The sequence below is a fragment of the Narcine bancroftii genome, chromosome 3 (genome assembly GCF_036971445.1).
Source record: "Narcine bancroftii isolate sNarBan1 chromosome 3, sNarBan1.hap1, whole genome shotgun sequence".
NCBI classification, from domain to species: Eukaryota; Metazoa; Chordata; class Chondrichthyes; order Torpediniformes; family Narcinidae; genus Narcine; species Narcine bancroftii.
The window spans coordinates 7,429,895-7,455,974 of NC_091471.1; the positions used below are offsets into that span (position 1 = coordinate 7,429,895).

General features: G+C 42.6%; 1 protein-coding gene across 6 annotated transcripts in view; it reads left to right on the forward strand.

Annotated features, from left to right (window-relative positions):
* The window catches only part of LOC138756962 (protein O-GlcNAcase), a 127,055-nt gene that overhangs the window by 35,549 nt on the left and 65,426 nt on the right, over window positions 1–26,080 (forward strand). For 5 of the 6 annotated variants that reach the window (XM_069923480.1, XM_069923479.1, XM_069923481.1 and 2 more), the window contains 3 exons: window positions 9,036–9,133; window positions 10,636–10,766; window positions 16,854–17,025. In XM_069923480.1, coding sequence (XP_069779581.1) covers window positions 9,036–9,133; window positions 10,636–10,766; window positions 16,854–17,025 — 401 coding nt within the window. Of the gene's footprint in view, window positions 1–9,035; window positions 9,134–10,635; window positions 10,767–16,853; window positions 17,026–26,080 lie in introns of those variants that run through there. The other variant, XM_069923484.1, reaches the window with a different exon arrangement.

Here is a 26,080-nt window from a genome sequence, read left to right on the forward strand (position 1 = left end):
TAATAAAAATATATAAAAAAAAGAGAGAAAAAAAAACCCCAAAAAGGAAGAAAAAACAAATCTGAATTAAAAACAAAAAAAAACCTACCGATATAGCTAAATCACGCCGATCACTCCGATCTCATCTAACAGCCCAATTATCATACATAATCATAAAAAGAAAACAGAGCCAGATTAGCTCACCACAAATGAAAATATTGAATAAATGGTCGCCAGGTTAACTCAAACTTAGAAGGGGATTCATAGACAGAGTTTCTAATTTTCTCTAAATTTAAACATAGTATAGTTTGGGTAAACCATTGGAAAACAGTGGGAGGATTAACCTCTTTCCAATTCAATAGTATAGATCTTCTAGCCATTAGTGTAAGAAAAGCAATCATATGATCCGCAGGAAGAGATAAATAAGTCAAATCTATCATAGGTAATCCAAAAATTGCAGTAATGGGATGTGGTTGTAAATCAATATTCAAAACGGTAGATATAATGGAAAAAATTTCCTTCCAATAATTCTGTAAAGAGGGACAGGACCAAAACATATGTGTAAGGGAAGCTATTTCCAATTGACATTTATCACATATAGGATCGATATGAGAATAAAAGCGATGGAGTTTATCTTTAGACATATGAGCTCTATGAACAACTTTAAACTGTATCAGTGAATGTTTTGCACATAGAGAAGAGGAGTTTACCAGTCGCAGAATTTTATTCCAATTTTCATTGGAAATATGAAGGTTGAGTTCTCTTTCCCAATCATTTTTAAACTTTCCAAAAGTCCCAGAATTTATTTTTGTAATTATATTATATAATTTAGATATCACACCTTTTGGAGGGAATTTTGAATATAGTATATCCTCTAAAACAGTCGTAGTCTCCCGATTGGGAAAAGAGGGTAAAGTCGAAACTAAGAAACTCCTAATCTGCAAATATCGAAAGAAATGAGATCTAGGTAAATCATATTTCATGGATAATTGTTCAAATGACATGAAAGAGTTATCCAAGAATAAATCCGAAAAGCATGTTATACCTTTAACTTTCCAGAGTAAATAAGCTTGATCAATTAGAGAGGGATGAAAAAAGAAATTTAGTACAATAGGGGTTTCCAAGATAAAATGACTTAGGCCAAAAAATCTCCGGAATTGAAACCATATACGTAGTGTATGTTTAGCCATTGGATTATCAATTAGTTTATATAGTTTAGTAAGAGTAAAAGGGAGAGCAGCTCCCAAAATAGAACTAATTGAGAAATTTTGTACCAGTTTAATTTCTAAATTTACCCAATGGGGATTTAGAGATAATTCTGAATAATTCAACCAATACCTTAAGTAACTAATATTAAGAAAACTTACCCCTGACACCTCCCCGAAACCGTCCCTCATTATGTGAGCAGATGTCTTATGAACAGAACTTGATAGTGAGAGTGAAGGAAGGTTAATCAGTTATTGGTCATCAGTTAGCTTGGAGGGACAGACATGCAGGGATTTGTCTAATTTCAATTTAGTGATTTGCATAGAGGATGCACTGAGGTGAGCTTGCTGAGTTAGTCGCAGAACAAAGATACAGGGTGAAGCTCTCTCCCCTCTTCCATCACACCCTCCCAGTACAGGGACAGCATGAGTTAGGTACAGAGTAAAGCTCCCTTTTAGATGATATATTCATCTACAATGAAAGCCTCGCCCATTTGTATTAGAAAGTTTTCAGAACTCGTCCGCTTTTCTGATATCCTGAGGTGAGGTTGTTGAGTTAGTCTCAGAACAAAGATACAGGGTGAAGAAAAACACCAAAGTGTAGATTTCATGGTTGAAATAAAAACAGTACGCTGGAAAAACTCAGCAGGTCAAACAGCGTTCTTTATATACAAAAGATAAAGATACATAACCAACATTTTCAGCTAGATGCATTGTTGAAGGGCTCAAGCCCAAAACATTGGTTATGTATCCTTATCTTTGCTATATGAAGTACACTGACCTACTGAGTTTCTCTGTAATTGTGTTTTTACAGAGTGAAGCTCTACCCCTCCCTCTCTCTCTCTCTCTCTCTCTCTCTCTCTCTCTCTCTCTCTCTCTCCCTCTCCCTCCCATCACACATTCCCAGAGAAAGGTCAACATGGACTATGTACAGAGTGAATCTACCTCTTACCTTATACCATTACACACTCCCAGAGCAGGGACAGCATGGGGTAGGTACAGAGTAAATCTCCCTCTCTCCTTATCCCATTACACTCTCCCAGAGCTGGAACAGCATGGGGTAGGTACAAAGTGAATCTCCCTCTTCCCTTGTCCTATCACACTCTCCCAGAGCTGGAACAGCATGGGGTAGGTACAGAGTGAATCTCCCTTTCCTCGTGTTCCTTATTATTTGATTAACTTGCTCTCTCTAAATGACCAACCCAATATTCTTCTGCTTGGCCTTCAGAACGTATCCAAAAATTTGTTGCCTATTCTCCTCTTTGTGTGGAATCCCTTTCATCCATGCCTCCTGTGCCCTTTTGCTTGCTGGACAGTGTATACCTAGTTAGTTGGCTCCCATCCTGCCTAGATTTTAAAACCAAAATATTTCTAATTTCACCCCACCCACATTGCTCTTTATCTCTGATGTTTCCTTCAACTCTCCAAACATTCTGCACTTCAATTCCAAACCTCTTCCAGTTTGTTCACTGTTGACACTACATTTCGCTGCTGAGCTATAGAATTCCTTACGTGACCTTTCCACCTGTATGTAGGCTGGGACAATAGTGACATTCAAATAACTTAGATAGGCACACGGATGTCAGAAAAATAATGGGTTATGAGTGTTGTGATGTTTCTTTTATTACAATAAAGAAACTTGGGTTCTTTTTAAAACAACTAGATTAATAACTAAGCAAACAGCACTAAGAGCAGAACATACACATGCCAGACTTCATGTGGAGGCATCCATCTTGAATTTACCCAAGATGCAACAGCATTCCCCAGATGCTACACACTCTGTGTACAAATCCTCCTGGTGGTAGCACTTTATCACTACATCCAGTTTCTTTGAGATGTTTAATCAAACATGACACATTAATACAGTATTATTTCAATTTAAAGTTGAACACAAACATAACACGAACTTTTAAGTGTGCAGTTCTTTTTCTTTTATAGATTCAGTCTGTCATGTGCTTTGAAACTCATTTGGATCTTCTTAATAAATGTGTTGGCTCTGCAGGTGCTTATGTCAGCTCTGCAGGTGCTTGTGTGGGCTCTGCTGGTCCACTACTGTCTAGCCCAGGTGGTGTTTCCTCTGTTTTTGTGCAGACTGTATCCTTTGCATTTATCTGCTCATGCAGTATCTCTGGCATTTTCAGCAGGCTCTTTCGATTCCTTCTCAGTATTTGACTCTCTTTTGTTCTGACATTTTAGGATCTTGGAATTACTTCTCGCAGAACTGTAGCCTTTTTGTCCCAAGTGTTGGAATCTCTGAGTCTCACTGTGTTATATTGTGCCAGTGGCCCGAAGCTTCTCGCTGACTTGTCATAGTTTGCTTTTGTCTCCCTTGCAGACCCTTTTGTTTCCATTCAACATCTTAGTTCTTGTTTGGGTCTGCAGAGTAGGGAAGTATTTATCCCATCAGATGCTCAGTGGGTGACATGCCATGTTCAAGAGGCAAAGGTCTGTAACTCAATAAAGCTAGACACGGATCTGAGCCACTGCCTAATGCTTTTTTAAGGAACTGTTTAACTATGTGAACTCCTTTCTCTGCTTTGACGTTTGTGGATGCAGAAGACTTGAAGACACATGTCGAAAATCATACTCCTCTGCGAAGTTCTGGAATTCTCTACCACTGTAGCATGGTCCTTTGTCACTGTAGACAATTTGAGGAATTCCGTGTCTTGCAAAGATTGATTTCATATATTGAATCACACAAGCAGCAGACATGCTAGGAAGCAGAGCAATCTCTGGATAGTCGATAGATAATCAATAACCAGCAAGTAATTCTTTCCATCAATGTGGAACAGATCAGTCCCAACTTTCTGATGCTAGGAAGCAGAGCAATCTCTGGATAGTCAATAGATAATCAATAACCAGCAAGTAATTCTTTCCATCAATGTGGAACAGATCAGTCCCAACTTTCTGCCATGATTCATCAGTTATTATCATCGGTTCCTTAGTCTGCTTTGTGTGATGTTTCAAATAGGTCTCACAGCTTGAAACCATCCTGTCAAGGTCAGCATTTATTCCTGGCCAATAAACAGCAGATCTGGTCCTCCTCTTACACTTTTCAATTCCAAAGTGCTCCTCATGCACCCTTTTTAGCATCTCTTGTCTCAGTGTTTGAGGAATGACAATTCTGCTCTGTCAGAATAGAAGCCCATTGACAACACTCAGCTCAGCTCTGATGTTATTGTATGGCTGTCATTCACCTCTAGGCCATTCTTCATTCAGATTCTTGGTGACCTTCTGTAGAACTGTGTCCTTTTTTGTTTCAGTTGTGATCTTCTTGGATTTCATGTCAGATAAGGGAAGAGATTCAGTGATCAGATTCATGCGGATCTTCACGTCTGTCTCTGTGGAACTCTCATTGTGTGCTTCACTCTGCGTTGTTGCCCTGGATAACACACCAGTTAACACAACAAATTTCCCTGGTGTGTACACAATTCAGTCATAATGTAGCTTCATCATCCGACTTTGGATTCTCAGCAACATTTCACTGAGATTTTTCTTGATTATTGCTGTTAAGGCTTGTGGTCTGCCACTGCCACAAATAATGGTGGTATTCCCTGAGTCTGTGGACCAGATCTAGACACTCTTTCTTGGTCAGTGCATCTCGACATTCAGATGTGGTCGTCGTCCTTGATGCCTATGCTACTCACCTCCAATCTTCTCCCACAGCCTGAAGTAATACGGCACCTATTCCATCTTTTGAAGTGTCCAAGAATATTTTTGTCTTTCTGGATGCAGAATGTTAAAAGTTCAGGTTCTGAGGTTAGAATGGTCTTCATTCGTCCCCATTCTTCCCCGTGCTCGTTTGTTCACTTGAATTCACATTTTTCCTGTAACAACTTTCTGAGGTACATTGTTTTGGAAGACAGGTTTGTTATGAATTTACCAATGAAATTGATCATTCCCAGCACTCTCAATATGCCTTTTTTTGTCAGTAGATATGGGTATCTCTAAAATTGCTTTCACCTTGCTCTTGTCTGGCTCTACATTTGCCTCTGACAGTTTATCTCCCAAAAAGGTGATTTCCTTCACACCAAACTGACATTTTTCTCTGTTTAACTTTAATCCCTGCAATTTGATGAGCCTTTCATTGTGCTGTTTTTGTGTGGATCCCCAGAGGATCATGTCATCCATTTGCACACATACTGCATTTATGCCTTTGTTTGAGGTGCTCCATTGTCTGGAGAGATTCCAAAAGGCATCTTCAGCCAGGAATATCGGCCAATCGGTGTATTAAATGTACAGTATTCTGTGCTATCATCATGCATTTTTATTTGCCAGAAGCCCTGGGATGCATCCAATTGAGTGAAAAACTTCGCACCGACCATCTCACTTGTCATTTCATCTCTGTTTGGAATCTGATAATGTTCCCTCTTTATATTGGCATTCGTCTTTTGGGTCCATGCACAAACGCACCATTGAATTCACCTATTCTGTGGGCTCCTCCACTTTCTTTATGACCCTAGTGCCAACATTCGGTTGAGCTCCTGCTTGAGCTTTTCTTTTAGTGGTGCTGGAACCCACCTTGGGGCTGTGCGCCCTCTTAGAACACCAAACCCCTTGAAGATGTTTGGAAATTGATCCAGGATTTCCTCTATGCTGTTCTCTGCCTGTTCCCTGTTAATGTAAATCACCCTCTTGACTAGGTTTAAGTTTTCACATGCTTTGTCACCAAGCAGTGACTAATGTCCACCTGGAACTACTGTAACCTGAGGTGGTGCTCTTTAACTTTCACCTTGAGTTTACATGTACCTTTTGTGTCAATGCTCTGTCCATTATACGCTTTGAGCAGTACAGGATTTGCATGGATGTCTGGCTTTATCTTTATTGCCCTGATGTCACGCTCAGAGATCAAATTGACCTTTGCTCCCATGTCTAACTTGAAAGGAATATTCATTCCATTTGTATGCAATGACACAGTCAACACTGTTCACTTCCGCACTACCATGCCCATGAAAAGTGTATCACTAAGAGCAGTTTTACCTATAGTGGATACACATTTACCTTCTGTCTTGTTTCCTCTTGGAAAAACATTGCTCTGCATAGTGATTCTTCCCTTTGCACTTATTACAGACGTTCCCAATAACCTGAGCATTGCTTTGGCGCATGTTTAGTGCCACATCGTTTACAATTGAATGTCTCTCCATCTTTTTGTTGTTTCCTATGCCTCATTTTTTGTTTGTATGTGGGTCTACGTGCTGGCTTTTACATTATCAACAAATTTTTTCATGTGCTGCAGAGCTAGGTCACTGGCGTGGCATATCTTCACAGCTTCAGCTAAGTTAAGCTCTGTCTCCCACAGCAACCTCTCTCTCACTTTCTTATCATTAATACCGAACACAGTTTGATCACGGATCATTGAATCTTGCAGCAATCCGAAATTGCATGTTCTTGCTTTTAATTTTAAATCCATTACAAAAGTATCAAAGCTCTCCCTGCAGCTGCATGCCCAAGCGAAACAAAGGTTTCATTTTTCTTTGGAGAACAGTGTTCATCAAACATCTCGATAATCTTGTCAAATTTGCTCTGGTCTTCTGCCTCGGCAAAAGCAAATGTGCTGAAAACCTCTAATGCTTGAGGTCGTGCCATGGTAATTAGCAGTGCAATCTTCCATGTAATTCGAATGACTTGCAGGTACAGCATAAAGCTTTGTTTAAACAGCCTCCACTTATTGTCAACATTTCCAGTCTATTTTACAGCCTTATGAGTTTTTAAACTCTCAATATTTTCTCTGCTGATATGGAGTGTTACTCACTATACACACTATGTGTTTCTTTTTTAAATTTCACTCCTGTGCACAGCCGAACGTGGCTGTTTTTTCCACTCCTGGTACCATATGATGTTTCTTTTATTACAGATCAAATTGGCCTGTTCTGTGCTGTATATGGTTAATAAAGAAACTTGGGTTCTTTTTAAAACAACTTGATTTATTAACAAAGCAAACAGCACTGAGGACAGAACATATACATGCCAGACCTCATATGGAGGCATCCATCTCAAGTGTATCCAAGATGCAACAACATTCACAAAATGCCACATTCCCCTGATGCTACACACTCTGTCATCGACTCCTCCTGGTGTGAGATAGGGAAATAATCAGATTATTGTGGAGTAGGTTTCCATGGGTTAGGTGAGATACAAACCAGAGAACATGGGTTTAGGGTGAAAAGGGAAAGGTTCAGTGGGAACATTAGGGGGAATTTCTTCACACAGAGAGTGGTGGGGGTGTGGAATGAGCTGCCAGCTGAAGTGGTGAATGAGTGCTCAATTTTAAAATTTGAGAAAAATACGGACAGGTACGTGAATGGGAGGAGTATGGAGGGGTATGGACTGGATGTAGGTCAGTGGGACTATCGTTTATGCCAGCGTATAAGATGACCTAAAATGTAGGTTTTGAGCTAATCTCATTGTATAAGACTACACAATATTTTGAAAACAAATGACCAAGTAAAGGTTTAAATTTTATTAGCATATTTTAAAATAAACAACTGTTGGCTCTTTTAACAGGCCATTTAAACTAAAACCTGTACAGAGCTGACAGTGCTCCTATTGGCTGGATGGACCCTGCAGGGGGGCACTGAGACTTTGTTGTTAAGGTTCGGATTTTATACTTGGTGCATAAGATGACCACTGGTTTTGGGGTGACAATTTTAAAGTTCAAGAACTGTCTTATATGCCGGCATATATGGTAGACAGAATAATAGTTTGCCTGTTTTCAGTGCTGTAATATTCTATGGCACAACATTGTGAGCTGAAGGGCCTGTAATGTTCTGTGCATCCATTCACTTTCGAGAAGGGTGGCATTGTTACACCTCTTCAACTAGTGAATCGGCCCACGATGTGCCGATGTACATAAACCTCTTCAACTAGCGAATCGGCCCACGATGTGCCGATCTACATAAACCTCTTCAACTAGCGAATCGGCCCACGATTGCCGACCTAAATAAACCTCTTCAACTAGCGAATCGGCCCACGATGTGCCGACCTACATAAACCTCTTCAACTAGCGAATCGGCCCACGATTCCTGACCTAAATAAACCTCTTCGACTAGCGAATCAGCCCATGATGTGCCGACCTACATAAACCTCTTCAACTAGCGAATCGGCCCACGATGTGCCGACCTACATAAACCTCTTCAACTAGCGAATCGGCCCACGATGAGCCGACCTACATAAACCTCTTCAACTAGCGAATCGGCCCACGATGTGCCGACCTACATAAACCTCTTCAACTAGCGAATCGGCCCATGATGTGCTGACCCACATAAACCTCTTCAACTAGCAAATCGGCCCACGATGTGCCGACCTAAATAAACCTCTTCAACTAGCAAATCGGCCCACGATGTGCCGACCTACATAAACCTTTTCAACTAACGAATCTTTCCCTACCTCATACACATAACCTTCTATTTGTCTTACATCCATGTGCCTATCTAAGTCTTTTGAATGTCCCTATTGTACCAGCCTCCACCACCACCCCTGGCAATGCATTCCAGCACCCACTCTCTCTGGAAAAAAACCTCCCCCAACTGCACCTTCAGAAAAACAACAGGAGAATTAACAACACTGAGTAAATATGGTCATTATCATTATGCACAGCAAGATCCCACAAGCAACGTGACTGCTGCATTTCCTGTATTTGAACCATGACAATAGTTCCAAAAAAACTTCATTGGCTGTTACTGGGTTTGAGATACCAAAGAAATTCAATGTCTCTTTTCCCATTATGGGGTCTTGAATGCACTGCATCCTGATGGAAGCATGATTGACAGAGGGATTTGTTCTCCTCTCAGTCGTGGGTGCATGCGAACCCCTTGCTTTCTGCTGCTAACAGCTCATGTCATCTCTCGTCAGGATGCAGGAATGGGGGTTAAACGTTTACATGTACGGCCCCAAAGATGACCTGAAGCACCGACTGCTGTGGAGGGAAGCGTACTCAGTGGAAGAGGCAGGTAAGGAATGAGCTTGGGCGAGGGATGGAGGGAGAGATTGGGAATGGAGGGGGGACTAGGAATGGAGTGAGTACTGGGAATAGAGAGGGGACTGGGTTTGGAGGGAGGCGCTGGGAAAGGAGTGGGACTAGGAATTGGGGAGATTAGAAATGGAGGGGAGACTGGAGAGGGGGTGCTAAGAATGCCATCTCTTCCCATTCCAACTTTCCAACAGGAATCCATTGAATTAAGGGCAATTGTGGAAATTATCCTCTGCCTCAATATCCTGTAAAAGGTTTGGTCAATATGAATCTCTGCATTAAAGATTTGATATGAGTGATTAATTTCGTATTTTTAAATTTTAAATGTAAACATTCAGGACAGTAACAGACCCTTTTGACTCATGAGCCCGTGACGTCCAATTATACCTAACCACTAGTATGTTTTTTTGAACTGTGGGGGGAAAATTGAGTACCTGAGGAAACCCACGTGGACACAGGGAGAACGTACAAGCAGCTCTGAATTTGAACCCCAGTTGCTGGCGCTGTAACAGCATTGTACTAACCGCTATACTAACCGTGCTGCTCTAGGATTAACAATTATTTGTAGAGGAAAATTCCAAGCTGCTACTGTAGGAATTTTCCTTATCTTCATTATAATATAACACAGAAACAGTCCCATCTGCCCATCTTGTCTCTGCTAACTGAGTTGTCTACCTGAAGTGGTCCCATTTAATGCTTTTGGCTCATATTCCCTGCGAATCTTTCCCATCCAACAGCCCACCTCAAAATGTTAGCCTCTTGTCCCCTTCATGTCAGATCTCCCCAAACCAAATGAAATGCCTTCCCTCTGTTTTCCCTGCCAGACTCCTTTAGTATGTTGCGATGGGCAACCTGGTAATTTGGAACAAACTGAGTTTACTTGGACCTCTCTGTAGAGTTTGCACGACCTCCCTGAGACTGGATTCCTCTGGTCACTCTGGTTTTCTTCCACATTTCAAGGTCGCGCAGTTTGGAAGGGTGAATGACTTCTGTAAATGTCCCTCATAAAAACACAAGAATTCTCGAGGAACTCAGCAGGTCCATAGCATCCACAGGGGTAAAGATATATAACCAATGTTTCGGGCCTGAGCCATTCAAGGTATGGGCAAAATGCAGGCAGGCATCTGAATAAAAAGGCTTGGGGAGAAAGCAAGAAAGGGTAGGGGGAGGAGAGCAGGCCAACAGGCAAAAGGTGATCATTTGCGAGTTTGGGTGAGTACATGATTGTAGATCTTGAGAGCAGCAAGCCAAAGAGTGCAGATGAGGAGCAGAGAGAGAGAGACTCTCACAGAAATCCCTTTGAAAAGAAGAGGAGAACTTCTTCAGGGTCGGCATCCATCGAAAATATTTCACAGTGGAGCAGCCGAATGGAGAGAAACATGAAAGTTTGTATACACTGTGATAGCAATCGAAGTGAGTGCCATCTGTTTGTGGGTCTCGGCAACTATTGTGCTTTCAATGTTCTTTCTGTTCTGTGCACAGCCCAGCTCAGAGCCTTGGTGTTGAGTGCTCAGGACTGTGGAGTTGAGTTTGTGTATGCAATCTCGCCGGGACAGGACATCACCTTCTCCAGCTCGTGTGACCTGGCCTTACTGAAGCAGAAACTGAGGCAGGTAGTGTGACTATTGATCTCTACATGAATCCTGGAACAACAAGGATTGAGTTAATGGAACACTGGTTCACAGAACATTGAACATTACAGAACAGCGCAGGACCTTCAGCCTGCAATGTTGTGCTGACCAATGTAAAACTACTCCACGACAATCTAACCCTTCCCTACCTCACATCCATATCCCTTAATTTTTTTCCATCCATGTGCCTGTCTAAGAATCTTTTGAATGACCCCATTGTCCCAGCCTCCATCACTACCTCCGGCAATGCATTCTAGGTACCCATCACTCTCTGTGTAGAAAACCTACCTCTGATATCTCCCCATACTCTCTGTTCTCTGGTATTTTCTATTGTCACCCCAAGAAATAAGTGCTGGGTGTCTACCTGATCGATGCCCCTCATAATCTTGACACTTCTATTAAGTCACCTCTCATCTTTTGTCAGTTCCAAGAGAAAAGCCTCAGCTCTGTCCATCCTTAAGACTGTGAGGTGTCTGGACAATATACTTTCAATGGTAAAGCTCTGGTGATTGGCAAATAACACGTTGATACATTGAGCAGGTTTGGGATGGTTCCAAGCCCAACTTCACCAAGCTCATACTCTAGGCTGGGCTACATAGTGTAGTGTTTCCTCTTTTGATCAGTATGGAAACCCTCTCACCGATGTCCAGTCTGACAATCTCTCCTGAATGTTAAATTAAATTTTTAAATTTAATTTTAGACATACAGCACGGTAACAGGCCATTTCAGTCCACGAACCCAAGCCACCCAATTATATCCAATTAGCCTATAATCCCTCGTACACTTTGAACAGTGGGAGGAAACTGGAGCACCTGGAGGAAACCCATACAGACACAGGGGGAACATACAAACTCTTTACAGACAGCACAGGATTTGAACCCTGGTGCTGATTGCTGGCGCTGTTACCGCTACACTAACTGTGCCGCATTGAGTTACCAAATGGTGACATGAGGTACCTCCTGTAATGATATTGATGGGCAGATTGATGTGATGGGTCTAAGGTTTTAGATCTCCCAGTCACAACCCGACTCAAGGTCACTCAGCAGCTTCCCTTTGTGGAATGTTGGCCACACTCGTAAATCAAAAAATTGAGTATAGGAGTTGGGATGTTATGGTGAAATTCTAAAAGACATTAGTGAGGCCAAATTTGGAGTATTGTATGCAGTTTTGGTCACCTAACTACAGGGAAGATATCAATAAGATTGAAAGAGTGCAAAGAAGATTAATAAGGATTTTGATGGGACTTGAGGAACTGACTTACAGGGCAAAGTTAAGCAGGTTAGGACTTCATTCCCTGGAGTGTTGGAGAACAAGGAGAGATTTGATAGAGGCATTTAAAATTATGATGGGTATAGCAGAATAAATGCAAGCAGGCTTTTTCCACTCAGTATAGATGAGACAAAAACTCGAGGACATGGATTAAGGGTGAAAGGGGAAATGTTTAAAGGGAACATTAGGGGGAACTTCACACAGAGAGTGGAACATGCTGCCAGCTAAGGCGGTGAAGGTGGGTTCAATTTTGATAAAAGAAAAATTTGGACAGGTAGATGGATGGAAGGGATTTGGCGAACAGTGGTCCAGGGACAGGACAATGGGCCAGGCAGAATAACAATTCAGCACAGAGTAGATGGACAAAAGGCCTGTTTCTGTGCTCTGGTGCTCTGTTGTTCTCTGATGTCACCCAGGGACAGTCTAAATGCTCTTTGCTAAAGCAAAACTGCACCATAGAGTCATGGAGTGGCAAAACAGACAGTTCAGCCCAACTCATCCATGCTGCCTAAGTTGCTTGCCTGAGCTGTCTCAACTGCCTCCTTTTGGATCTTTACTCTCTAAATCTTTCCTAACCCTATTCCTTTCTAAATGCCTTTTCAATATTTACAAGAGTGCCTTCCTCTATCATTTTCTCAGCCTCTCATTCCACATACCCTCAGTGTGAGAAAATTGCCTCGCAGGTCCCCTCTAAATCTTGTCTCTCTCACCTTAAATTGTTGGATTTGAACCCTGTCCTGCTCACTGGTACTGTAAACAATGTTGCACTAACCATGTCGCCCCATGGTTTTGTGCTGTACTTTCCTCTGATTCCCTGATATGTACAGTGCCTGTGCATCTCGGGAAACCTGAGATCTTGCCATAAAAGTACAAGGTTGTTCAATTAATTGGTCAGATAGGTGTATTTAATTGGCTCAGCTTTGTGGGCTAGAATGGCCTGTTACCACCTCTAAATCAGTGGTTTTCAAACTGTCCCCCTAAACTCTCATTCCACCTTAAGGCAGTTTGAAAACCATGACTCTAAATTAATAAAAAATCTCACAGCACAATTTGGAGATCAGGGGAGTCCACCTAAAGCAGTAACCAACAAGTGGGGGCCATACAGCACATCTCAGGGTGGCGATGGACTGAAGTCATAAAACTTTTTAAATATTTTATGTAGTCGGTGAGAGAGAAGTAAGGAAGAAACCAACTAAATTTGACTGCTTCACAGGGAAGGGGGCCCATAAACTTTAAGCAGTGTCCTGGGGGGGTGGGGGGGGGGTGGTGGAGGTTCGGCATAACCAAAAAGTAGATTGAGAACGGCTGATGTAGACACTTGTAAAACACGAAAGTCTGCGGACACTGTGATTGTAGCAAAACACACACAGAGATGCTGTCGTAAAGACACACAGAGACACTTGTCAGGTCAGGCAACACCAAAAATCGAGGACTCTTTGTCAGAATTTTTCCCGTTGCGAGACTAGAAAACACCAGAGGATATCAGTAGAAAGTGAGGGGAGAAAAGTTTAGGGGAGGCATCAGTGGTTTTTTACAAAAAGAGTAGTGGGTGCCTGGAATGCCTTGCCAGGGATGGTTGTGGAGGCTGGTGCAATAGGGAAATGTAAAAGACTTTTAGACGGGCACATGGATGAAAGAAAAATAGAGGGGATAGGGTGTGAGGTAGGAAAGGTTTAGAAAATAAAGGGGATTTATATTCCTTAGGTTGAAACAACATTGTGACTGCTGTAATGTTCTATGTTGGATGAACCAAATGCCTTTCAGATGTGCAGCACTGCGGCAGTGCTTTACTGTGGTTATTTGGTCACTTGTATTGACAGGAGCCTGCCTCACGAAGACTTGCTGCCTAACTTCCTCTGTTGAAATAGTGGGTTCACAAGCAGCTTGGCAGAAAACAAGTGCTGTGTAGCACTTCAGGGCATCTGTGGGCATTCGCGCTACTGAGACATTTCCGTTTTTGCTTTCCTGCTTGGTGGGGGGACAGGGTGTGTGGTGGTGATGGTTGGAGGTAGATTTAGTGAGAAAGAGAAAGACTGTGAAGTGGTTTAAAAAGAAAAAAAACAACATAGTAAAACACAATAGAATGATAATGAAAGGGTTTGTGTATGAGGAACAATTGTCGGCTCTTGGACTTTACTCGTTGGAGAACAGAAGGATGCGGGGGGGCCTCAGAGAGGCATTTCGAATGCTGAAAGGCCTCGACAGAGTAGATATGGCAAGGATGTTTCCCATGGTGGGGGATTCTAGGACAAGAGGGCACAACTTTAGGATAAAAGGGTGTCAATTTAAAATAGAGTGGCAGAAACATTTCTTTAGTCAGAGGGTCATGAGTCTGTGGAAATTATTGCCACAGGTGGCTGTGGAAGTGAGGTTGTTGGGTGTATTTAAGGCAGAGAATGACAGGAATTTGATTAGTCAGGGCATCAAGGGTTACGGGTAGAAGGCTGGGGAGTGGGACTTAGTGGGAGGATGGATCAGCTGATGATGAGAATGGCGGAGCCGATTGGCCTATTTCTGATCCTAGATCTTGTGATCTTGCGATATTTGAAATTGAAATGAGAGAAGATCAGAAGATCACTGGGTGGCTTTGGTGTGGGATAGAGACAGCAGAGTTTTGGGTGAGCTTAAATTTACAATGACTCCGGTGGTCAGGTATAAGTTGAAAGTCTAGATTTATTGTCAAGAGTACATACAATTCTTTTTTCCTGCAGGCTAGACATAATTTCTAATTACTGGGAACTATAAACTGTACTCAAAGAAAGAAATGTAAACAAACTGACTGTTCAAATACAAAAATATGAACATTGAGCAAAGTACAAGTTCTTCAATGAGTCTCTGAATGAGTCTTTTGTTCAGGTGTCTGATGGTGGAGGGGTAGCAACTATTCCTGAACCTGGTGGTAAGAGTCCTGTGGCACATGTAGCTCCTTTCTGATGCTAGCAGTGAGAACAGAGCATATCCTGGGTGGTGTGGATCCTTGATATTTGCTGCTGCTCTCCGATGGCAATGTTCCATGTGGATGTTCTCTATGGTGGTGAATATAAAGTGGATGCCAGAATGATGACCTGGGCACTGTTCTGGATTTTGACCTTCTCACCCTGCTGCTCTAACCTGACAGTGTATTGGATCAGACCTTCGAACTACAAATTTTGGCCCCAGGCCTGAATGTCAGGTGGCCACATCAAAGCATTCCTGCGATCTCCGGTCTTTTCCAAACCACTGCAGCTGGCTCTGGTGTTTTGACAAGTCCTGATCACTGGAGCTTTTGCAAATTAATCACTCTGTTGTGCCTTCCATGCTTCACCCCCAGGCTTGAACCCCCTTCCCCTCTTTATCCAAGTTATAGAAGCAGAAGTAGGCCAATTAGCCCATTGATTCCGCTCCACCATTCAATCATGAACTGATCCATCCTCCCACTCAGGTCTACTCCCCGACCTCCCTCTAACCCATGATGTCCTGACTAATCAAATCCTTGTCAATCTTTGCTTTAAATACGTCCTTCGACCTTTTTGCACTGTCGCTTGTGGCAACAGGATCCATAGACTCATGACCCTCTAGCTAAAAAGAATTCTCCACATCTCTTGTTTGAAATTGGCTCCCTTTTATCCTGAGTGTCTTGTCCTAGACTCCATATTATGGGAAGCAACCTTACTGCATCTACTCTGTCCAGGCCTTTCAGCAATCAAAATGTCTCTATGAGGTTCCCCCCTCATCCTCTGAACTCCAACAAGTACAGTCCAAGAGCCGACAATCATTCCTCTTATGCTAACCCTTTCATTTATGGTATCATTCTAGTAAATCTTCTCTGAACCTTCTCCAACGCCAGCACATCCTTTCTCAAATAAGGTACTCCAAACTATACACAGTACTCCAAGTGAGGTCTCATCAGGGCCCTATAGAGCCTCATCATTACATCCCTTCTCTTACATGCTATTCCTCTAGAATGAATGCCAGCCTTGCATTCACCTTCTTCACCACCAACGTAGCTGCCCTAATACTGTTCAATATAAGCTCAGATTGAGATTTCAGATTTATTGTCAGAGTACGTACGTACATGTCATCACATACAACCATGAGATTCTTTTACCTGCGAGCAAGGCAGAATTATCACTTATTGGTAATGCAAAAAGAAACTGTACACAACGTATACATATCAACAAATAAAGAAATGTAAACCAATGAAAAAATGCAAACTACAATGCAGAGAGAATAAAAAAGTCAATAAAATGCATGTCTTTAAATGAGTCCCTGATTGAATTCATTGTTGAAGAGTCTGATGGTGGAGGGGGAGCAGCTGTTCCTGAACCTGGTGGTGTGAGTCTTGTGGCCTCTACACCTCTTTCCTGATGGCAGCAGCGAGTGCAGAGCATGTGCTGGGTGGTGTGGATCCTTGATGATTGCTGCTGCTCTCCGACGGCAGCGTTCCCTGTAGATATTCTCGATAGTGGGGAGGGTTTTGCCTGTAATGTCCTGGGCTGTGTCTACTACCTTTTGGATGGCTTTACAGTCAGAGATCTTGGTGTCCCCATACCAGACCATGATGCAGCCGGTCAGCACACTCTCCACCACACATTTGTAGAATTTTGCCAGGGTTTCTGATGTCATACAAGCTGACGTGAACCACTTCGTCACAGATGTAAGTTGAAATGTAAGTTGTCGTTGTACTGCCTCAATAAGTGTTGCTGTTATTTTGATGATGGCTTCTGCTACCATTTCTTAATGTTACCAGCATGGGTGCTTCATTACTTGCCTCTGGCTGACCTTTCTGATAACTTTCTGACAACTTCTCCTCTCCCGCAGGTCAAAGGGTTTGGGTGCATGGCGTTCGCCATCCTGTTTGATGACATCGAGCACACCATGTGCCCCACTGACAAAGAAGCCTTCAGCTCATTCGCTCATGCTCAAATTTCAGTGTCCAATGAGATCTACCAGTACTTGGGGGAGCCACCTGTCTTCTTGTTCTGCCCTACCGGTACGTTAGAACACAGCTCCTGCAATTCATCACAGGCGTTATCGTGCATGGATGGTTATTAAATTTTTAAGTTTCAAAATTTTATTTACATCATAGTAGAAGCCCTGTGCCACCCAATTACACCCAAATTAACCGACAGCCCAGTATATTTTCAAGGGTGGGTGGAAACCAAGCACCTGGAGGAAACTCATACAGACTCGGGGAGAACCATCTTTGAACCCTGGTCGCTGGCACTGGAATAGGGTTGCACTAACCATGTTACCTAAGTGCACATACCAATCAAAATATATTGATTTCAGATTTATTGTCAGAGTAGTTCATGACAAATGAGAGTCATTTTCCTGTGGGCCAGGCAGAATTACCACTAAGTGATAGTGCAAAAAAACTGTACACCGCGTACACATATAAACAAATAAATAAGTCTAAGCAAACTGACTGTGGAACACAGAGAGAATTTTAAAAAAACGAGTCTCTGATGGAGTTTGTGGTTGAGGAGTCTGATGGTGGAGGGGGAGCAGCTGTTCCTGAACCTGGTGGGGCGAGTCTTGTGGCACCTACACCTCTTTTTTGATGGCAGCAATGAGAACAGAGCGTGTGCTGGGTGGTGTGGATCCTTGATGGTTGTTAATGCTCTCTGACAGCAGCGTTCCCTAGAGATGTTCTTGATGATGGGATTGTGTTTTGTCTGTGATGTCCTTGGTGTGTAGAAGGAGTGGTGAAAATGTGAAACTCTTGACCACAAAGCACAATTGAAAGTAGAGACAAAGACTTGTACAGCATGGAGACAGGCCATTCGGCCCAACTCATCCATGCCGACTATGTCTTCCTAAGCTAGTCCCATTTGTTTTCGCTTGGCCCATATCTTTCTCAAAATTCATATTCTTATTGTTACGGGCTCAGAGGACCTCAAAGCCCAGCAGCAATAAAAATTCACCAAGACAAATGGTTACTTAAACAAAATTTACTTTCAATTTTCTTTAAACATAAGAATAAGATCAAGCTTTAACTTATTACTATTAACTTAAACCCCTTCTAATTCTAAGCGCACATGTATGTAATGTGTGTGTATGATCGGAAAAGTACTTTGATTCACAGTCCAATCTCACCTCTCATTCCTCCAAATTCACTGGTATCAGGCAATTCTTAGACTGTGCATAGAATTTAACATTTATGAATTTCATCAGGCTTTGGTGCTTGAAAGGTAAATGGTTACCGCTCAGGAAGGTTCTTGTCGGATTTCAAAGAGAGATTTGTTTCTCGTTGGACACGAACTGATTCCTTCCCATCAACTACATCAGTATTTTGCCTGATGAAACTTGCCCCATCAGGGTTTTCCAGAGGATGACCTTTTACTTTGAGAAGCAACACTTCACCTGTTCCTCCAAAGAACTGTATCCGGTGCACCCTCTGTGGCCTTGTCTACATCGGAGATACCAGTCACACATGAGGAGATCACTTGGCCCAGCACCTCCTCTCCATCCGTAACAAAAGCAACCTCCCCATAGCCAACCATTTCAATTCTGAGTCACACTTTCAAGCTCACATGTCTGTCCATGGCCTTTCACACCTCATTTTTTGACTGGACGTTGACATTGAGTTCATTGCATTCTATTAATCAGCTTGCTCTCACACCACCCCCCCCCCCCCCCACCTCCCCCCCGCAACCCCTTTTAACTACTTCCTTTCCCTCTCCACCTGGCCTAGATTCCTCCCCCCTGCAGTGTTTCTCCTCCCTCCCCACCTATCATCTCCCACCCTCACCACCCCCCTCCCCCCTTTTGTTCAGACATCTCTACATCTCTCATGTTCTCCTACACTTGATGAAGGGTTGAAGCCCGAAATATTGGTGATGTATCTTCCCCTTTGGTACATAAAGGCACTGTTTGACCTGCAGAATTTCTCTGGCATTTGTGTGTGTTTTTTCACCTCTTTCTTTCAGGTCACCACAGAGTTCCTTTTATGTTTCCTTTATCTCAGGCGAAACATTATACAGCCAGCCATCTCCTGTTGTAAGGGCTGAGCTCAGAACTCACAAACCTGTCTTCAAAATGGGGTTTTGAACATAGAAACATAGAAGATAGGAGCAGGAGTAGGTCATTCGACCCTTCAAGCCTGCTCCGCCATTCAACGAGATCATGGCTGATCTTAAAGTTCAGTACCCCGTTCCTGCCTTCTCTCCGTAACCTTTAATACCCTTATACTGAAGAAATAGATCTAATTCCCTCTTAAATAGATTTAATGAACCTGCCTCTACTGCCCTCTGTGGCAATGAATTCCACAGATTCACTACCCTCTGGGTAAAGAAATTCCTCCTCATCTCGGTCCTAAATGGTTTGCCTATTATCCTCAAACCATGGCCCCGGGTTCTGGATTTTCCCATCCTTGGAAACATCCCATCTGCATCCATTCTGTCCAGTCCTGCCAGAATTTTATAGGTCTCTATGAGATCCCCTCTCAATCTTCTAAACTCCAGCGAGTACAATCCCAATTTGCGCAATCTTTCCTCATAAGTCATTCCTGCCATTCCAGGTATCAGCCTGGTGAATCGCCTCTGCACTCCCTCCATTGCAAGAACATCCTTCCTTAGATAAGATGACCAAAACTGCATACAATACTCCAGGTGGGGTCTCACCAAGGCCCTGTACAGCTGCAGTAAGGTATCCTTGTTCCTATACACAAACCCTCTTGATATGAAGGCCAACATACCATTTGCCTTTTTAACTGCCTGCTGTACCTGCATGCTCGCCTTCAGAGACTGGTGTACAAGTACCCCTAGGTCTCTCTGCACTTCCCCATCTCTTAATCTATTGCCATTCAAATAGTAATCTGCCCTCCGGTTTGTATTACCAAAGTGGATAACCTCACATTTATCTACATTGTAGTGCATTTGCCATGTATCTGCCCAGTCCCTCAATTTATCCAAACAAGCTGCCAGCTTGCCATACTGCAGAAACCAGTTCTTTCTCTCTCTCTTTAGCCGCTTTCAGGTGCATTTTCTGCCAAGATTGCACCTGCAGAAGTGGATACAGCCCTGTGGAATGGTCTTTCAGGTGGCAGCCCTGAAAGAGCTGCGTTGTCCACCTGAAAGGGACAGCTACAGGAGAGGCGCTTCAGAGCGCACTCTGGCTCCGGTAAGCTCAGGATGTCAGGCCAGGGGCGGCCGGCACGGGACGTTGGGGCAGAAGCGGCTGGTGCAGGATGTCGGGCCAGGGGCAGCGGGGAGGGGGGCTGTCAGGCGTGGGGAGGGGGGGCTGTCAGGGGCGTGGATTTGGGTCACCAGCTGATTATCATCAGCCCACCTCGTAGCAGCCGCTTTCAGGCGGTTGCATTCAGGTGCCTCGGGGGACTGCTCAGATGCGGAGATTATACCTCCCGGAGGAGGGTTGGTGAGTACTCCTCCGAACCGCATCAGGTTCTTTCAGATGGCCTCCCGATAGCTGCATTTGGGTAGAACATGTTGCTTTACATCGGGGTATTCTGGCCACCTGAAAGATGCTCTGGAGAAAACCTGTTTGGTATTCTCTCTCTCTCTTCTCTCTCTCTCTCTCTCTCTCTCTCTCTCTCTCTCTCTCTCTCTCTCTCGCATCTATCTCTCTGTCTCTCTCTCTCTCTCCTCGCAAAACCACACGACCTTCTTAGAACAGCAAACTGCATTCAGATTGACTGACATCAGACCCAGTATTCAGAGTCTGTTCATCTGTTGCTTCCAAAACAATAATCCATTACTCCACAGCATGTCCAATTAACACCCTCTTGTGAAGTCCTTCAGCAAAGTCGTTTCCACTGACTGGCTTGAGCAGATCTCTGGGATTTTAAATGATATCATCTGTGTTGTGAAGTTTTTGTGTTTGTTTATGACCTACACTAAAAAAAACACAGGTTATCTCCTTTAAAACATATGTACATACAATATAAAATATAACATAATCTGTCACGTTACAATCTTGTGTATTTAGTGAGTGTATCTTTGGGGGGTTGATTCAGGGTGCAAAAATGCTCATGTAGTTCATGACATTTTTCAGATACCTAAGTCCAAAACAATAAACAGAGTTAATGCTCTCAATTAAAAACCAGAACAATAGATTGTTTACCTAAAGAAAAGACATCGGGTGAAAGAGAAGTCATCGGTTGAAAGAGAAGTCATCGGTTGAAAGAAAAGTCATCGGGTGAAAGAGAAGACATCAGTTGAAAGAAAAGTCATCGGTTGAAAGAGAAGTCATCGGTTGAAAGAGAAGTCATCGGTTGAAAGAGAAGACATCGGTTGAAAGAGAAGACATCGGTTGAAAGAAAAGTAATCGGTTGAAAGGGAAGACATCAGTTGAAAGAAAAGTCATCGGTTGAAAGAGAAGTCATCGGTTGAAAGAGAAGACATCGGTTGAAAGGGAAGTAATCGGTTGAAAGGGAAGACATCGGTTGAAAGAGAAGACATCGGTTGAAAGAAAAGTAATCGGTTGAAAGGGAAGACATCAGTTGAAAGAAAAGTCATCGGTTGAAAGAGAAGTCATCGGTTGAAAGAGAAGTCATCGGTTGAAAGAGAAGTCATCGGTTGAAAGAGAAGACATCGGTTGAAAGAGAAGACATCGGTTGAAAGAAAAGTAATCGGTTGAAAGGGAAGACATCAGTTGAAAGAAAAGTCATCGGTTGAAAGAGAAGTCATCGGTTGAAAGGGAAGACATCGGTTGAAAGGGAAGACATCGGTTGAAAGAGAAGACATCGGTTGAAAGAAAAGTCATCGGTTGAAAGGGAAGACATCAGTTGAAAGAAAAGTCATCGGTTGAAAGAGAAGTCATCGGTTGAAAGAGAAGTCATCGGTTGAAAGAGAAGACATCGGTTGAAAGAGAAGACATCGGTTGAAAGAAAAGTAATCGGTTGAAAGGGAAGACATCAGTTGAAAGAAAAGTCATCGGTTGAAAGAGAAGTCATCGGTTGAAAGAGAAGACATCGGTTGAAAGAGAAGACATCGGTTGAAAGAAAAGTAATCGGTTGAAAGGGAAGACATCAGTTGAAAGAAAAGTCATCGGTTGAAAGAGAAGTCATCGGTTGAAAGGGAAGTAATCGGTTGAAAGGGAAGACATCGGTTGAAAGAGAAGACATCGGTTGAAAGAGAAGTCATCGGTTGAAAGAGAAGTCATCGGTTGAAAGAGAAGACATCGGTTGAAAGAGAAGTCATCGGTTGAAAGAGAAGTCATCGGTTGAAAGGGAAGTAATCGGTTGAAAGGGAAGTCATAGGTTGAAAGAGAAGACATCGGTTGAAATAGAAGTCATCAGTTGAAAGAAAAGTAATCGGTTGAAATGGAAGTCATCGGTTGAAAGAGAAGACATCGGTTGAAAGAGAAGTCATCGGTTGAAAGGGAAGTCATCGGTTGAAAGGGAAGTCATCGGTTGAAAGGGAAGTCATCGGTTGAAAGGGAAGTCATCGGTTGAAAGAAAAGTAATCGGTTGAAAGGGAAGTCATCGGTTGAAAGAGAAGTCATCGGTTGAAAGGGAAGACATCAGTTGAAAGAAAAGTCATCGGTTGAAAGAAAAGTAATCGGTTGAAAGGGAAGTCATCGGTTGAAAGGGAAGTCATCGGTTGAAAGGGAAGTCATCGGTTGAAAGGGAAGTCATCGGTTGAAAGGGAAGTCATCGGTTGAAAGGGAAGTCATCGGTTGAAAGGGAAGTCATCGGTTGAAAGAAAAGTAATCGGTTGAAAGGGAAGTCATCGGTTGAAAGAGAAGTCATCGGTTGAAAGGGAAGACATCGGTTGAAAGAAAAGTCATCGGTTGAAAGAGAAGTCATCGGTTGAAAGAGACGTCATTGGTTGAAAGAGAAGTCATCGGTTGAAAGAAAAGTCATTGGTTGAAAGAGAAGTCATCGGTTGAAAGAGAAAGACATCGGTTGAAAGAGAAGTCATTTGTTGAAAGAGAAGTCATCAGTTGAAAGAGAAAGACATCGGTTGAAAGAGAAGACATCAGTTGAAAGAGAAAACATCGGTTGAAAGAAAAGTCATCGGTTGAAAGGGAAGTAATCGGTTGAAAGAGAAGTCATCGGTTGAAAGGGAAGACATCGGTTGAAAGGGAAGTCATCGGTTGAAAGAGAAGTCATCGGTTGAAAGAGACGTCATTGGTTGAAAGAGAAGTCATCGGTTGAAAGAAAAGTCATTGGTTGAAAGAGAAGTCATCGGTTGAAAGAGAAAGACATCGGTTGAAAGAGAAGTCATTTGTTGAAAGAGAAGTCATCAGTTGAAAGAGAAAGACATCGGTTGAAAGAGAAGACATCAGTTGAAAGAGAAAACATTGGTTGAAATAGAAGTCATCGGTTGAAAGAAAAGATATCGGTTGAAAGAAAAGACATCGGTTGAAAGAGAAGTCATCGGTTGAAAGAGAAAGACATCGGTTGAAAGAGAAGACATCAGTTGAAAGAGAAGACATCGGTTGAAATAGAAGTCATCTGTTGAAAGAAAAGATATCGGTTGAAAGAAAAGACATCGGTTGAAAGGGAAGTCATCAGTTGAAAGGGAAGTCATCGGTTGAAAGGGAAGTCATTGGTTGAAAGGGAAGTCATCGGTTGAAAGGGAAGTAATCGGTTGAAAGGGAAGTCATCGGTTGAAAGAGAAGACATCGGTTGAAAGAAAAGTAATCGGTTGAAAGGGAAGTCATCGGTTGAAAGAGAAGTCATCGGTTGAAAGAGAAGACATCGGTTGAAAGAAAAGTCATCGGTTGAAAGAGAAGTCATCGGTTGAAAGGGAAGTAATCGGTTGAAAGGGAAGTCATCGGTTGAAAGAGAAGACATCGGTTGAAATAGAAGTCATCAGTTGAAAGAAAAGTAATCGGTTGAAATGGAAGTCATCGGTTGAAAGAGAAGACATCAGTTGAAAGAGAAGTCATCGGTTGAAAGGGAAGTCATCGGTTGAAAGGGAAGTCATCGGTTGAAAGGGAAGTCATCGGTTGAAAGGGAAGTCATCGGTTGAAAGAAAAGTAATCGGTTGAAAGGGAAGTCATCGGTTGAAAGAGAAGTCATCGGTTGAAAGGGAAGACATCAGTTGAAAGAAAAGTCATCGGTTGAAAGAAAAGTAATCGGTTGAAAGGGAAGTCATCGGTTGAAAGGGAAGTCATCGGTTGAAAGAGAAGTCATCGGTTGAAAGGGAAGTCATCGGTTGAAAGGGAAGTCATCGGTTGAAAGGGAAGTCATCGGTTGAAAGGGAAGTCATCGGTTGAAAGAAAAGTCATCGGTTGAAAGGGAAGTAATCGGTTGAAAGAGAAGTCATCGGTTGAAAGGGAAGACATCGGTTGAAAGGGAAGTCATCGGTTGAAAGAGAAGTCATCGGTTGAAAGAGACGTCATTGGTTGAAAGAGAAGTCATCGGTTGAAAGAAAAGTCATTGGTTGAAAGAGAAGTCATCGGTTGAAAGAGAAAGACATCGGTTGAAAGAGAAGTCATTTGTTGAAAGAGAAGTCATCAGTTGAAAGAGAAAGACATCGGTTGAAAGAGAAGACATCAGTTGAAAGAGAAAACATTGGTTGAAATAGAAGTCATCGGTTGAAAGAAAAGATATCGGTTGAAAGAAAAGACATCGGTTGAAAGAGAAGTCATCGGTTGAAAGAGAAAGACATCGGTTGAAAGAGAAGACATCAGTTGAAAGAGAAGACATCGGTTGAAATAGAAGTCATCTGTTGAAAGAAAAGATATCGGTTGAAAGAAAAGACATCGGTTGAAAGGGAAGTCATCAGTTGAAAGGGAAGTCATCGGTTGAAAGGGAAGTCATTGGTTGAAAGGGAAGTCATCGGTTGAAAGGGAAGTCATCGGTTGAAAGGGAAGTCATCGGTTGAAAGAGAAGTCATCGGTTGAAAGGGAAGTCATCGGTTGAAAGAGAAGACATCGGCTGAAAGGGAAGTCATCGGCTGAAAGGGAAGTCATCGGTTGAAAGAGAAGTCATCGGTTGAAAGAGAAGTCATTGGTTGAAAGAGAAAGACATCGGTTGAAAGAGAAGTCATCGGTTGAAAGGTTAGTTTTGATTAACCCATATCTGGGTTAATGGAGCAGGAAAATTGCTTCATTGGATCATGACCATTCTGATGTTCATTTCATCTGACCCTTGCCTGGGTTTGTTTTAGAAGCATCGTGGAAGTCAGATGTTTTGTTTCCCCTATGAAAAAAAGAAAAATGTTGTGATAATCATTCGTATGGAAGAACATTTCTCAGGAAGCAATTCAATAAGGATTCGTGAGTTTTAAGCAGTATGATCATGCAGTGTCTCACCTACTTCATAATTACTTCTGAACACCAGATTAGAAGTTCTGAGTTTCAACACAGGATTTCTAAGACAGCTTTGGGAATTGACTTTCCAGAATTGTGCCTAAGCTGTAATGGTTTGGGTAACACACACGCACGGACACACACACACACACACACACACACACACACACACACACACACACACACACACACACACACACACACACATGCGCGTGTGCACATATAGTTGGGGTTAAGTTTAAGTAAGATGTTATATTAGTAATTATTAATAAAAATTTTGTTTGAAAAATAACATTGTCTTGCTGAATTTCTAATGCTGCTGGTCTATGACATAACACTATCCATGTATCTGTCCAACTATCTCTTAATTGTCTCTGCCTCTATCACTTCCTCTGGAAGCTCATTCCATATACCTATCATCCTCTGATCATGAGAAACCTGCCCCTTGGGTCCCATTTTAAACCCCTGCACCCATCCTATCAACCCCCGTAAGAAGCTTTGTACATTTCAATGGGGTCTTGGAAGGCAAGGTTAGCATAGTGTTAGTGCAGCGTTGTTACGGTGCCAGCGACCCAGGTTTCAATCCTGCACTGTCTGTAAGGAGCTTATATGTCCTCTCCGTGTCTGTGTTGGATTCCTCTGGGGGGGGGGGGGGGGGGATCCGTTTTCCTCCCAATTTCCAAAACGTACTGGGGGTTGTAAGTCGATTGGACACATTTTTGGGCCAGAAGGGCCTGTTACTGTTCTGTATGTCTAAAATTGAAATAAATAAGTAATTAGAAATTTATCATCTCTCATTCATGTAAAGTCGACAGAATACT